This window comes from Thermobia domestica, chromosome 5 (genome assembly GCF_964235325.1).
Source record: "Thermobia domestica chromosome 5, izTheDome1.hap1.1, whole genome shotgun sequence".
Taxonomy (NCBI): domain Eukaryota; kingdom Metazoa; phylum Arthropoda; class Insecta; order Zygentoma; family Lepismatidae; genus Thermobia; species Thermobia domestica.
Genome location: NC_137458.1, coordinates 97,255,714 through 97,271,483, shown reverse-complemented (window position 1 = coordinate 97,271,483; position 15,770 = coordinate 97,255,714). Strand labels below are relative to the sequence as shown.

The following is a 15,770-nucleotide window of genomic DNA, read 5'->3' as shown; positions in this document are numbered from 1 at the left end:
TTGTGAATTCTCCTCTACATTCACACGAAGTTTCACGCACACACACTGGTTAATCTGACTGTGTAAGAAGCAGATCATGTGTGAGTGCTACGTCGGAAATATGTTAAATGCTAAAGTTGAACAACATGTAAATACCAAATTTCTCACAATACTGGGAAAATCTGTCAAACAAACTTTATTGTTTACAGAAGTTTATTGTAATCAGGATCTATCTCGCATATAAGTGTTTGAGTACTGTCAAAGAAATATACGGAGGAAAGACAAGGCTTCAGGTCCGTCTTTCCATTGTAAAACTCAGGAGAATGTGGAAAAAATCGATACAATTGTATCTTAGCTTACCAACATCAATTAGAAAACCGTTTTACAGATTTTGCACCACAATCTGAGCATGAGAAAGGTATGTGGTAAAGTGATGCCACAAATCTTCGCACTCGGACAAAAGCAACTTGTTAACGTTGAATTGCTTGTTAACGTTCTTGGAAACGTTGAAATTTATCCTCATTTCCTCCAAAACGTAATTACGTGTGATGAAAGTTGGATTTTTCATTATGATCCAAGGAGTAAGCGACAATCCGTGTACTGAAAGTGTCCCTAAATCTCTACGAACAATAAAGCGCACTTGAGCAAGTTAAAATTTAAAGCAATGATAACTGCCTCTACATCCGACGTATTCTCTAACTTGACTGTGTGCCTGAAGGCCAGATTTTGAATTTACTTTATTTTACAAGTGATTGAAAGCTCCCGTGAACGTGTGTGGTGAAGAAGACTATCTTCACCAACAGCATTATTCTTCATCAGCAGAATACACTGGCACACAACGAGATATCTGTGAAATAGTTGCTGAGAAACATTCCAGTAATGGTGCATCCATCGTGCAGGACCTAGCAAGTTGCGACTTTTTTCTCGGAAGTGACGCTAGTGCTGAAAGAAACTAGATTCGAGTCCGTGGATGTGATGAAGACAAAAGTGACGTAACTCTCAAACAGTATAAGACAAAATTACCTGCAGCACTGCTCCTAATAGTGGAAAATTCGCATGAAGTGGTGTAGGAATCGAGAAGGGAGTACATTGAAGGGGACAACACTTCAATTGTCTGACTTTTTCATTCAACTGTTAGAGCATGACTTCCGTTTCTTCGATACCACCCTTATAAAATTACAAACGTTCTGCAGTGTGGCTGACCGGTGTGTAAAATATACAAAGAAATTTGAAAATAGCTAACTCGGACATCATTGAAGGCATGTAATTTCATTAACAATATTATATTTAAAATGTCATTTATTTCTCTCTCTAAAGAACTTTACTGTAATGATATTGTGCAGTTTATTGAAAAAGAAAAGAAAAACGATTTTTTTTTAAATCTAGGTACAACTTTCAAAATGTAGGACATGTTTCCTGTTGAGATCCTGTATTTAAAATGTTTATTTAAAAAATAAGAGGACAGTTTCCAATTTCAAAATAGTTTTAAGTTAAGGAAAGAAAGCAAAACTATTTTGGAATTGGAAACTGTCCTGTTCTTTTTTAAACAAACATTTTAAATACAGGATCTCAACAGGTAAACATATCCCGGGACACTATCCTACCTTGAAACTCGTCTCCTCTTTACTATAATTTTATTCTTCCCAACTAAAAAGAAATAGTTACCAAATAAAAATTAAGAAAAACATAACAAGATTAAGGAGAGACGAATTACCTAATTCGCAGGTCGTAAAACAAACTTTAAAAAGACAATACAGATTTCAGAGAGGAAACTAAAATATTAATTAGATTTTTAATATCCAGCTTTCCAAGTTTCAAAGGTCTATTGAAATGTTTTAAATATGACTGTATTCGATGTATTTACATAATAGCATATTCTTTAATAGTGGAAAGTCAAATTTGGTTCATATAAGCCTCTTTATAAATGGGGCATATTAGGCATGTGCCAAGGCCGGAGTGATTCAGTGGTAGAGCGCTCATTTCTAGTACATGAAATCACTGGTTCGATTTCAGCCCGCGTCAATTAAACTTTGTGGTATATAAACACTGTGTACATGGCTTTTCTCGGGTTTCCCTCGTTTCTTTCCACTTTCTTCATTCTACTATGATCATACATCTCATTCCCACCTTCTCCCTTACCCTCTGTGCATAATCGTGGAACATTAAGCTTAAAATAATAAGAATGTCCCGAGAGGCGCAAAAATGTTGGGGCAAAAATCTTGCAAGGAAGGACAGGAAATATTTTTTTTTTTTTTTAAATTCTTAACCTGAAGAAAAGAACCGTAAGAAAATAAGCTATAATTAGTACGAAAGATATTATGTGCGTTCCTTGTTGCGAAATGTATTTGTCTCTGTACAACGGTATTAAGAACATTGTTCTCTTATCAGAAGACATGGTGACTCAGTGGTAGAACGCTTACTTCTGGTCCGTGGGATCTCTGGTTCTATCTCCGGTCAAGTAAATTTGTGATAAACAACATCGTGATACTCCGTTTTTCGCATTCGGATATCTCCGTGAGATTTCTCGAGATACTCCGTTTTTCACATTCTCATTTCACCAATTCTTACATCATTATTCACTTGTTTTAATAATGCGTCTCCATCAGCCTAAAGGACATAGTTGTTTGACGTTAAACTGAAAGATTCAATTCTTATCGGTAGGTATGTAATGGGATAAACTTTGGATCTGTCTACAGATTGAGTGCAAGCAGCTTGATCGTACGAGTGATGAGTGTGTAATTCATCACAGTAGGATACATAATAGGCTAAACTATTTAGCCCTCCCTACCAACGCCTATTGCTTTTATGATAGGGAGTCCGTAATATCGTAAAAGAATAATAACCTATATTTTTGTCACCACTACTTGCATAATACATTTTTTTCTTTCTTTATTTTTTGCGGTTACCGATTGTCAGATCAGTTCGTTGGGTTTGTGGTTTACTGTTTCTCTTCAGCACCGAGGCAATATGAAAAGTCAACCTAAAATGTAAAGTAACATTCAAACCACCGTAATGCGTTTAAGTTTCAAAGTTCTCTAACCGCGAAGCGAACCCGGGATCTCATGCAGCAAAGGCGAGCGTGCTAGCCACTTGAGCAGCAGGAAGAATGCCAGTTCTGAAAATACGGGATTCATAGGTGGTGGATAATAGAAATGCTTTCAGAAAAAGAATTAAGGAAAGAAAAAATACGTCTTGAATCAAAACTGACGTGTTGTGGTTCAATTTAACTATGTTTATTGTAAGGGCTGAAATGCCATAGTGAATGGGGGGAAACTGTTGCTTAATGTGTGTTCACTACGGGCTTGAGCATTGCTTAATGTATATTCCGTTTTTTGCAATAAATAGCTAGAGCGATTATTTTAGTTGAATTCGTTAATGCAGTTCATCCAATAACATGGGTAACGGTAACTTTAACTATGGCTGTCCGCATCCTGTTTAAAATGTCTGATATCCCCAGCTTCCATGCAATCTGCACAATAGCAAAGAAACATCGGTTATCTATAACAAAAGTATATTAAATCACGTAATCTTTTTGAAAGTAACACTTAAATGTGACTACAAACGATAGTGATAATTTGAAACCAGGAGTACATAATACCTCATCTATATAGTAAACAAGTAATTGTTCTGTGCAATCCTCAAATGCGTTCTTGGTTTTTAGGAAGTGGTTCATTAAAAGAATGGACAAAGGAACTTTCATAAATGACAAGGATAATAGTTTGTTAACTCCGGCCAAATAACAATAAATGTCTTGTGATGTTTTCCCTATGGTATCGTCAATAACATATTCGTGTATAAATGTTATTTTAACATTATAATTTTATACATGCACATGTTTAGGAAAGTTAGAAGAGAGACTAACCCTGACACTGTTGACCTTTCCAACACACAAACATGTGCCCACATAAGTTGTGATACTCAAAATCTGCATCTTTTGATTTTATTAGCATGCACATATGTGTACTCAGGAACTAATACGTGCGCTATACAAAAATATATGTTTCAAAACCTTAAGGTACTCACGCAACATTTTTTATAAAGACAGTGTGGATACGGGCATATAATTTGAAGTACTCACCAACTACCTTTAAAATTGTTGCGGAAGGAATCACAGGATTCTGAAACATGTATTTTTGAATAGCGCACATATTAGTTCCTGAGTAAAGTCTTGACCAGACTACGGTAGATCCCATAGTTTTAAACTACATTTTTTTTTCATGTTTTCGGCAGCTTGTAACTCCGAAAGGAAGCATTTGTGCACGCAGGTTGGTCTATGCTTTTTATCTCATCTTGGTGTCAGGAATCACCTTCCAAACATTGTTGGTGTTTTGAAACACTCTCTCTGTATATATATATATATATATATATATATATATATATATATATATATATATATATATATATATATATATATATATACATATATATATATAATTTTTATACTCTTTCAGAGGATATGTAGAGATCCGGAAAATGCTGATTATTTTTTGGATTATGCAATATATTACTTGAGGACAAAATCAACAGAGAAAGCATTAAGTTGTCTAAAGGAAGTCTTGTCAATTGATAAAAATCACACGAAAGGGTATGAAGTATATTTTCTTTCAACATAACTGTAGATTATAAGAAAATTTTCTGAATTTTAATTAACTCTTAGAATCCCGGAAAATAATACTGACGAACTGTCAAACCTAGTCTTGGGGTCCATTAGACCCCACCGGGAGTCCTAGGGTTAATCATATCTTTTCGAAAACTGGAGTTATTTGAAAACTATTTTGAAAAAAGTTTTAGTAGTGAAGATATTACACATGAAATGTGTAAAAATGCTCATAACATCTGTCCTATGCTTTTCAAATTATTTTGTGATACTTATTTAAAATTCAATTACATATATCCGAAACACTATATTTAAATAGGTTTTATACTCTATTCTGTCAAATTTGTACTATAGCGATTATGTTATGCAACTTTTATCAATGGCATATTGGTTACATTTTTTGTATTAAAAAGTCGTACACAACAAATAACTTCTTTCCTTGCCATTATTAAAACTTGCCTGTAAATATTATAATATAGTGTATGTTTAACTAAATTAGACAAACCTTAATAGATATGTATTTTTAATATCTTACAGACTTATACTGTATGCTACATTATTATATGAGCAGAATGATTTCTATGGTGCTGAAACAGTTTTTGAAACTCTTACTACCACTTATCCGTATTTGTGTGAAGGCTGGACTTGTTTTCATGTCTTTTACCTTTTCACAGAGAACAGAATAGGGGCTGATAGAACTCTCCAAGAAGGTACACAACATGTCATTCCAATATAGCTCAAAGTAAATAGTAGAACGACAGTTGAATTTAGAATTAAGATCCTGGTAAGAAAATGTATATAGACAAACGTTAATAATCCTTTGCTTACCAAATTTCTATCTTCCATTCAATACAAGAATACTCGATTTTTTTTCACTACCACATCGCTGTTGTAACAGTCGCTGTGGTCATCGGTTTACTTAAAATACTGTACCGTAACTTAAGTGTTCGTTCACATTTTTAATGAAACAACAAAAATAAATGTTAAAAGACAGAAGAAAAATATATATTGGAATACTATTTGTGTTATTTTGAATACGGTATAAGTATACGTAGATATATCCGCATTTGAAGGGCAAAAGGTTCATCTCTGTAATGTGATCTCAGTACGAGTAACCATAGGTTCCAAATACCAGCATAATACTTTGAGTACAAACTAGAATGGTGTTTCGAATACTACTCAATGTAAAAATGGATGTTTTTCATATTCTCACTCTCGTATCAGGGCGTCAAGCACAAATACGATCACAAGTTGACTGCTTTTACTATTTTCATGTATCAAATTCAAACGACACCTTGAGATTGAATGAGACATAAGATAATACATTTGAAATTGAGTATTCTGTCAGTGTATACCATCTGCCATAGAGTGAAAGGTAGTATCTACAAATAACTGTGCAATGTCTTCTATTTTTCTAATAGTTTTGCAATTTCTGTAATTAATTCATGTCTTCATTACTTCCCAGCTAAATGCTGTCTCGAAGATAAACTTACAAATGAGGAAAATACAATAACAGTGGATCCAGCTTTAAGTTGGTTACGTTTGAATGAGAATGAAAGTATTTTCATTCGAGCAACAGCATTGCTACTTAGTCTTAATGCGTTGAAAGTAAGTACTATCATTGTGAAGATACAATATACATATACTTTACAAAATATTAATTAAATTCATTCTGTTAGTTAAATTAATTTAAGAATCATTGAAAATAAACTACATGGTCTCTGCAGAACAATGGAGTGATGTGCTTGGGTTATTGTGAATCCTACCTTACATGAGATAAAGTAAAAATTACTTTCTTGCATTTGGAAGTTCAAATAATTTCCACGATGGAGCTAAACTCGCCGTAGCAATATAAGTAAAGTGGAAAGAAACATGAAAAGCGAATATGTAGTTAAGTAGGTTTCTGATATATGGCACATTGACAGCACAAACCACCTTAATTCCCTTATGGCTATATGAATAGAGGACGCGCCTTCGCAACGGTGCATCCGGGTTCGATTCCCGGTGGGAGCTAATGTAGTTTATCTGGGGACTCACGTCTCATGTAGCCTTGTTTCTGAAAAGAACGCTAAACTCCAAATCAACTATCCAATACGACACATGTAATAACGGTACTTAAGTTTGTCCATTGTTTCAGAAAAATAAGTATTCAATAACGCACAGATTGATGCATTGAAGTGGTTGATATTGTAATTTTATTTATTTATTTATTTATTTATTACTGTACATTATGTTATTTCTATGACTCTTAAGGCAAAATTCACAAGGAGTCAGGTCTAAATTTGTTGGTGGCTAAGAAATCATTCCTCCTCTTTCCATCAAAGTTTCAGCGAAGCAATACCTGATACACATCATCAGCGTCGTAACTTGAAACTTTTCCTGGAGAAACAAGCATTAATATTTGGGCCCCAGAAAAAAATATGGATTGAGCCCCCTATTAAATTATCAAATTTGAAATTTGAGCCTTCAAGAATTTAATACCTTAATAAACATTCTATTTCTTTTAGGTTAGTTAGTGTTTAATAAAGTTGTGCCCAGATTGCATTTAGGATTCATTTTAGGAAAAAAAAGATATTTTGATTAGAGATGTAACACTAGCAGCATTTTTCATTACTTCGTGTTCTTTTTGAAATTCCATGCTTCACAAGTTAAATTGTGAGTCACTATTTGACATAACTTCAAACCTCAAGAAATATATATTATTTCTGAGGATCCTAATAAAGGATCCAGATCTCATTTAGGAGTTGTGTGTGAATGTGTGTATGTATGTATGGGTATGGGTGTGAGTGTAGGTGTATTATTTTGAAATGGTTAACCTATTCCATACCTCATTTATACGTATGTGTTTGTATCGTACCATATGGAGTAGGAAAGTTTGATTTTGCAATGATTCCCTCGAACTACGAGGAATTTGAATGGATGGCCATTGTCCTATGAGCCTATAATTTACAGGCCTGCACATCTCACATTAACCGCAAAATACCCCTTTTGCAAGAAATATTGATTTCTTAGATGTTTCGAATGAGTTATTTATCCACATGGGGTTGCTCTATGGCTACTTCACACCCCACGACGTCTTGCTCCCCGCGGACCATTCAAGTGTTATATCACATAGGTCACAAATGTTAAAACTGTTGTCCGTAATCGCCCTACTTTTGATGTCCTCAGTACCCCGTGTCTCTTCCCAAACCATACTTACACTTTTGGAGTCCCTATATAAAACGGAACCTCCGCGGCAATGCTTCCTAAGTTTTCTTAAATAGATTTTTTTTAATTCGTTCGATTGATCATAAAGACCATTATCATTCGATTTTGATCTAACAATAAGGGAAAATACAGCTTTTCCTTTTTCTGTCGTTAACCGATGTGCTTCTTTTATTTGTAGCAATCAGAATTTATTCGCCTAACCAGTACATAGTCATTCCTATAATTCATTTGCTCATTTTTGAGTTTTCTTATTTAGGCCTATCTCTTGTCCTTTTCATTCATCCTTTGTTCTTATCATATTCTTACCTTTATTAATCCATTTCCTATCTTTATTTTACTTTCGTAACATAATATAGTACAAGAAAGATGTGGTGACGTAGTTCGTATTGGCGTTTACCTACCAACCGGATTTTTTTTTTTTTTTTTTTTTTTTTTTTGTTACTTATCGCATTTGTATATGATATAATGTTTGTACTACAGTTTTGTGATCTATTCTTTTATTCGTATAAAATGAATAAGAAATACAGTGTTCGGCGCCACGGTGACTCAGTGATGGAGCATGCACCTCTTTGTGAAACAAAACTAGTTTGATATAAAGCCATGTCACTTTGTAAACGGTGTTTTCTTTTTTAGAGGCGGAGAACTTTATGTTGAAATAAAGCACAGAAAAATGTTTTTAATATCCATGAAATTGGCTTTATTTGACAATCTCTTTTATGACATTAATGTGTGAATATGATTTCCGGCATATGGCCACCACGGCTGGCACGTATATGGTGTAATCTGGAGGTCCAATTTTCACACACTCTTAGCAGTAAATCAGGCTGTATTTCGACAATAACGCGTCAAATGTTGGCTTCCAAGTGCTCAATTGTTTCTGGTTTCTCGGCTTACACATGTGACTTTACATATCCCCAAAGTAAATAAACCAATGACGTCAAATCGTACGAACAAGGTGGCCAGTTAACAGGTTCACCTCGTGAAATTAATCGTTCGTTAAATGTTTCTTTCAGTAAATTAATTGTGGAGCGTGCTGTGTGGCATGTGGCTCCGTCCTGCTGAAACCACATGTCTGCAACACTAATGTCTTTCAATTAAGGCAAGAAAAACTTAGTAATCATGTCTGTACCGCTCACCGTAGGCTGTAACGTTCTAACCAGCACTACGCTGCACATCATCAATCGCTTGTTGTGCCCGCACTGCGCGACGTCTTACGGGATGTGTCCTACCGTTTAGAGTAAACGTATTGCAAAAACGATCCATAGTTTCTCGCATTAATCGCTCTATGGACGATTGTGAGTACCGTAAAATGCTCGTAATGCCCAATGAGTTTGTCGGATTGAACCATATTTTTTTTTTAAAAAAATGAATAATTTGCCAACGTAGCTCCGGCGTGAGTCTACTCATGATGACTTACCAAACCAAACTAACCTCAAAACAATCGAGAACTGTAATCTTAACTGTCACAGAAAACAGTGTTGCCAGATTAAATTTCTCCGCTCTCAAAAAATCTTTATTTAAAGTTTTCTTGTTCATAGGTTTCCCCTAGCTTCTCCTGTTTCCTCCCGCATTCTTATTCAATTAGTTCATTTATAACCATTCACTCTTTTAAAACAATTATCCATCTCTGTTATCCCAGAGAGCAAAGCTAAATCGTGGGATGTTAAATTCAAGATTATTAAATTAAGCATGTCCCATTCCTCCTGACTTAGCTTATTTAATGTAATGCATATTGCCTACCTAACTGTGGGGTTCTGTAACTTACAAAATTATAAGCAACCGTTCCGTAACCGCTAATTCACTTTCAAAATTATTTGACAAAAGTTCGATGAATAGATTTCTCATTTACGAAATTATTGCCAAAGCACTCTGTGACAATCTCTACTTTCTCAACATCCAACACTTCCTGAGAACATAAGCGTGCCCACCAAATATTTTCTGGGGGAGGACAGTACCTTTCACTCAACGTTGTGAGCTAAAATTAAAGAAAGGCTGATGGCACTACACCCTTCCAGAAATTTTCAATATGTCACATGACTAAATTCTACTATTTGGGATAAATCCTATCAATGGGATAGCTGGTTCTATTCCAGCGGCACGAAAAATTCTACTTATAGATGTTGACAAAATATACTAAAATTAATGGGTTTTTCAGGGTGATGATATTGACTTGTATGTTTCGAGACAGCACAATGAATTTAAGGTCAGTAACTCAGCATATTGTTCGAGTTCATGTCTTCATTTATGGGAAACATTATGCATTGTTTCCTATTTTGGCACTGAAAGTGTGCCTTGAAGTGTCCTGTTAAGTAGTTCCAACGTGCTGATAATATCTTCAGCCATTATGAACTCAAGAAACGTAGATCCTTCTTCAAAAAGCGCAAAAGTCCAGATGCTGATCCTGAAGAAGTGTTGACATTTCCTTCAGTCTTCAGCTTTTCCAACATGTATAGAATTTCTTTATAATGTTCAGCAACTCCCGTTATTTGACTGATGTGAGTCCACAATCCACCTAGTGGGACACAAAGGTTAAATGTTTTATAATGTTTGAGACGGAACCACCAGCATTAGCCTCGATCAGAGAAGAAAATCCTGATCTCACTTGAAGTGACTGCGAAAACAATACTCCTAGTTCATGCACCCACTGCAAAGAGTTTCTTAGTACTTCTGACGCACAACAAGCATCCTAAATCACAAGATTAGTACAGTGAGCTCTAAAATGTGCGTACAAGGCGAGAGGTTGTTGTTTACAAATAATGCGAGTAGATTAAACACCAATATCTGCACAACTCATAATTCGAGCGCCATCATAACCTTGTCCTCTGAGTTGAGCAATGGAAAGCTTGGGTCTCACAATCGCACCCAGAAAAACTTAAGCTATAAACTCACCAGTGGTTTTTGACATACTACTATAGAACCCAAGAAAACTTTCATGAGGACAAAGATCTTCATCAAATATTTATTGTTCAAACACCTGGCACAAATATTTAATTGTTCTTCACCACTCACATCATGGGAACCATCACACATGATAGGGAACAGAGAAGAGTTTTGAGACTTGATCTTGTTGCATATGTGAAAACCAGTTTCTTGGACCATGATTTCCAGAATTTTGTTCCGGATTCTACCATCCATAAAATTACATTTCTTCGTGTTTAACTCGATCCAGCTCTTCAATTGTGGAAAATCTTCAGAGTGAAGGCTTATCAACAGAAAGAAATTCCCGAACCAGGAATCATGCTCTCTAAATGAGAGTTCCTGTCTTGCAAGATAGCGTATAGTTGAAATTATTTTTTCCAGGTTTTTCCTGGTGTTCAGTTGATCAACTGTTTAGTTGGTTTTCCATTGGATTTTTAATCTGCGTGTAGCGAATTCTGAAGTTTCGTGTATACGGAATTTCTCTTTAACATTCTTCCAGTTGCAAAATCCTACAATAGTGAAAGCGTCTTCAATGTTTCTAGTATGAACTTGTTCTTTTTTGTTTTTCAAGAAGTACATACAGTAAAAACAGAAAAGACTGTTAGTGTTGTTTGGATCAACATGCAGCAATGGAAATCTGGAATCAGGTTGGTACAAATTTCAATGTTCGACCTTTCAGAGACTGTTGTGGAAAATTTGTAGGTAGCACTAAAGGCTGATTGGGTTTCGAAAAGTTCAAAGAATGGAGAAAATCTAACCACTTGCTAAACATGGGGATTGAGGGGTTTCTCCTGTAAGACACTGATGGGGATAGTGACCTGGTACGGAAATTCGAATTTCCATTGTCAGTTTCAGGTTGTAATCCATCAGCTGAACTATCATTTGAATTAATTTTTCTCTTCTTGTCTACAATAATGGCACTACTTTTGCCCACGTACTGTCTTCTTTTCTTTTTCTTATGACAAATTTATACATTTCAAACAATAAAACGACACTTAACACAAGAAAGAGATTAAAAATTTCAGATCAATGTTATATTAACAATCACACATGGACATAGCTATCTAAACAACGTTATTGTTGGAGAAAACACGCTGCAAAATAAGTCCTCTCAAGAACAGTGCCGCACGCGCGCACAGCACAGTGGATGAAGTTGAACAATACGTTAGAAAGAACACGCAAAGAGAACTACACATCCTCACATAAAGAAAAGGGTCTCTTTAGGCAAGAATTCGAAATATTTTCGCTTTGGAAGCAAGTTGTAAGTCTCTTACAAATCGGTAGCTGTACAAAATAAAAAGACACACTAAGAACTGCGTATTTTCAACTAAATCTACTATTTTCATCAAACCTTCTTATATTGCAATTGAACATGTGCATGCTATATGGTAATTTTTGGTATATCTAATACAATCTCGCTACGTTCTGTACTTCAGTTATATACTATGATATTTTTTGAAGAATTTTCTTCAAAGAATTGTAATTTTTTTACCCATTCCAGGAATCATTAATTGACAATCGACGTTCCCATTTCAGTATTTCATCTTTTTTGCCGAGGAATTTGGAGAAGACTACCGCTATACAATTTTCTGAAGGGGACAATCCCCTCCTGGAAAATTTCTGAGGGGACGCGTCCCCATCATCCCCCGGGCGGGCACGCCCGTGCTGAGAAGGTTGCTCAACGCGTCAGATAGAGATGGTGGTAGGAATAATAACTGTTATATGATTATTATTTTCATTAAAACAAACATCTACCACTCATCTTCATGAAAAAACATCATTCGAAAAACAAAATATTCCAATGTCATCGTCTGTCACAGAAACAAACTTAATTCCTAATAAACAATAATGCAATCTAGATTAGTTCCTCAGTTTAAATATATAAATCTGAGTTTAATAATGCAAATGTAAATGTACGATATGTCAAGCTCTCTGAAAGAGATGTTTGATATTAAAAAAATAACGTACATCAACTAGTCAATTGCACAAAAAACTATCATTCCTTTTGCAACACAATATACCCATGTGATGTGCACACAAATGAAAATAACAATTGATTTTACTTTTCTCATAAGAAGTGACACAAAGCTTACTGAACATTTAAATACGTCTTACCACTAGCAAGTATCATTTAGTAAGAGGAAAAGTCATTTTGTGGATCTTTGCATAGAAAGTTAATAAAAAGATTCATATAAAATGTTGCGTGTGGAATATTGAATTCTGTGGAGCAGAAACATGGCCATTATGCAAAAACAATGAAGAAAAAATGGGTGTTTTCGAAGTGTTCGTATGGAGAAGAATTGACAAAATTAGCTGAATTGAACGTAACATAAATGAGAAAGTGTTGGAAACTGTAAGAAATAAACTAATAATTTTAGATGTAATTGAAAAACAGGTTGAGAAACTTGTTGGGACACTGGCTAAGAATAAACTATCGTGAGGGACATGCTAGAAGATACAGTGCCAGGTATGAGTGGCGATTAGGGGGGTGCAAAGGGGGAAGTTGCCCCCTCACTTTTTTCAAGTGACCCATTGATGTATATAGTTTCATTTGGAAATGTAAAGTTATTGTATATATTACTGATTCATAGAAAAGAATGATGCCATATAGTTGCCGTTGCGTAAGTACGTGTTGGTTATTTCTCTTCCCGTGGTGTTAAGAAAGCTACAGGAATTGCGTTTTAATTGCCACGGAAAGTGGTCCAAAATTTAACCTATTGGAGCGCAATAATTCCAGCGTACTTTCATTTCTTCTTATAATGTTAGTCAGCAGCTTTCATTATAATTCAGAACTAATTCAGAAAACACTTTGTAAAAAAAAAAAAAAAATATTTAATTGCATAAAAATTGACTAAAATGTATTTTCTTTTTTCTAATAGCAAGGAATATTCATTAAAAACAGAGTAATAAGAACCAACTTGTATTTTTTCCATTGTTTTACAGTGTAATATACGAGTGAAGTGGTGTGTTTAGGGGTGTACGAGTGTATATACAATTCAATTTACTGAATTCAACATAATTCTTGGTTTCAGGATTATTTTGTATAACTGGATTGATTCCAAGTGTTGTTGAGTTTAGATGTATTCCAACAAAGTGAAAACTGCACCTAATGGCAGCGAACATGTTTCGGGAAGCTACAAAAATATTTGTTTAAATGTCGTAGCATACGCTCGTAGTATTTACTGTCTTTCTAGAGTAGCAACATATATTTAATAGCATGTGTGGAATTAAAAATATAAGTTGTTCATTAACCCCCGGTTTCAATGTAACTTTAGCAAAACAAGTCTCATTATTCATTATTATGATTAATATTATCCTTTCTATTTATTTGTTTTGCAAATTTGTTATTAAATAATCTGATCACACAAGTTTCCAAACAGAATTTTAAGATATTCATGAGCAAGAAGTCAACTCTACTCTTACACTTTCATTGTTTAAGAATACAAAAGGCCAGTACCTACTTACGTTGCTCTTGTTAATTTACTTAATAAAATATGAAATACGATATACGTTATTTTAACTGAAAAAGATAATATCCTATTAGTTATACAACCTTTCGTCAAAGTGTTAGCATCAAGCAGGAAAACTAATATTGATATACAAATATTCAAATTATGTCTTGCCCCCCACTTTTAACGTCCAATCGCCGCCACTGGTGGCAGGTAAAAAGAGCAAACAGAGAAAGAGCTATACTTAATAGCCGGTATTAAAACAGGGAAGTCCTACGTGAATACGAAGAGGTTGGTTGAGTATGCAACATGGTATTTTCTCAGTTTGTTGCAAGTAATCTGACAATAATATTAGAATATCTATAATGATGATGATAACAACTAGAGTCTTTTATAATAAATTTCTTATCATTTTTCTCTATTGTTCAGTTCGCAGAAGGAGCATTAGCTCAAGAACTTCTAAGCAATCCTGAAGGAGAGACAACAGCATATTCATATTACTTAGCAGTCACGCACTATTTAGATGGAAAATACAGTGAGGCAAATGAGCATCTAAATGAAGCTTTGAAATCAAGGATAGACGGACATAATGTAAGTAAACATATAGTAATTTTACCTTCTTCCCTAAGGAGAAAAGTCTAGGATGCATTGATTTGATGTAATGTATATAAACATGTATGTGTGCATGTATATATATATATATATATATATATATATATATATATTAGTATATACCGTAGTGTATATGTGTATGTAATGTATATATGTATGCATGCATGTATGTATGTATGTTTGTGTGTATGTGTGTGTGTGTGTAATATAAGTAAGGCATATACTGTATGTATGTAACGTATATACATAGTATGCAATATTTGAATGAAATTATTTTTTAGATTAACGTTCCACACGTATGAGACAGATAATTAATGTAGGTAAATGACTGACATTTTTGTGCTCTTCCATTGAGAATTGCATCCGGAACAAAGTTCAACAAAGCCGCACTCGGTAGTCACTAGATCAGTGGGCAAGGTTAGTATGTAATATTTGTATGTATATAATGTATGTATTTTTTAGTTTAGTGTTCCATGATAATTCACCTAGGCTAAGAGAGATGATAGTGATAAGATGGAGGATGATGTGAAATGACGTTGATAGGGAGAAGATGGGAAAAGGACACGTACACGGTGTTTGTCCACTACAAAACTCACTTGGTGGGAGTTGGGCATACACTACTCGTGGAGTTGGGACTACACATCATAGTTGAGGGCACTACCACTCGGCCATTAAGACCCATGTATGCAACGTAACGTAGTGTGGTGTGATGTGTGTGTGTGTGTAATGTAATATTTTTATTTATTTATGTAAATATGTACTGTATGTATGGATAGATATATTCATATATTCATGTACGTATGTACCCAATCACCCAATGTATTTTTTGTATATATGAATGCATGTATGTACACACATATATATATATATACGTATATATATATACCAGGTGGCGTACGAAAAACCGCAGAATGCGCATTATCGTTTATTGTTGCGATAACTTTTTTTGTCGTCTATTGTTGCGACAACGTTTGTGTAGTTTGTTATCAGTTTTCAGTAAGAAAGCC

At 34.6% G+C, this 15,770-nt stretch overlaps 1 protein-coding gene across 1 annotated transcript in view; it reads left to right on the top strand.

Moving 5' to 3' along the window:
* LOC145686026 (cilia- and flagella-associated protein 70-like) overlaps positions 1-15,770 on the top strand; it is a 142,445-nt gene that overhangs the window by 88,250 nt on the left and 38,425 nt on the right. The window contains exons 13-16 of the mRNA XM_081758876.1: positions 4,431-4,564; positions 5,114-5,286; positions 6,042-6,184; positions 14,581-14,742. Coding sequence (XP_081615002.1) covers positions 4,431-4,564; positions 5,114-5,286; positions 6,042-6,184; positions 14,581-14,742 — 612 coding nt within the window. The remainder of the gene's footprint in view (positions 1-4,430; positions 4,565-5,113; positions 5,287-6,041; positions 6,185-14,580; positions 14,743-15,770) is intronic.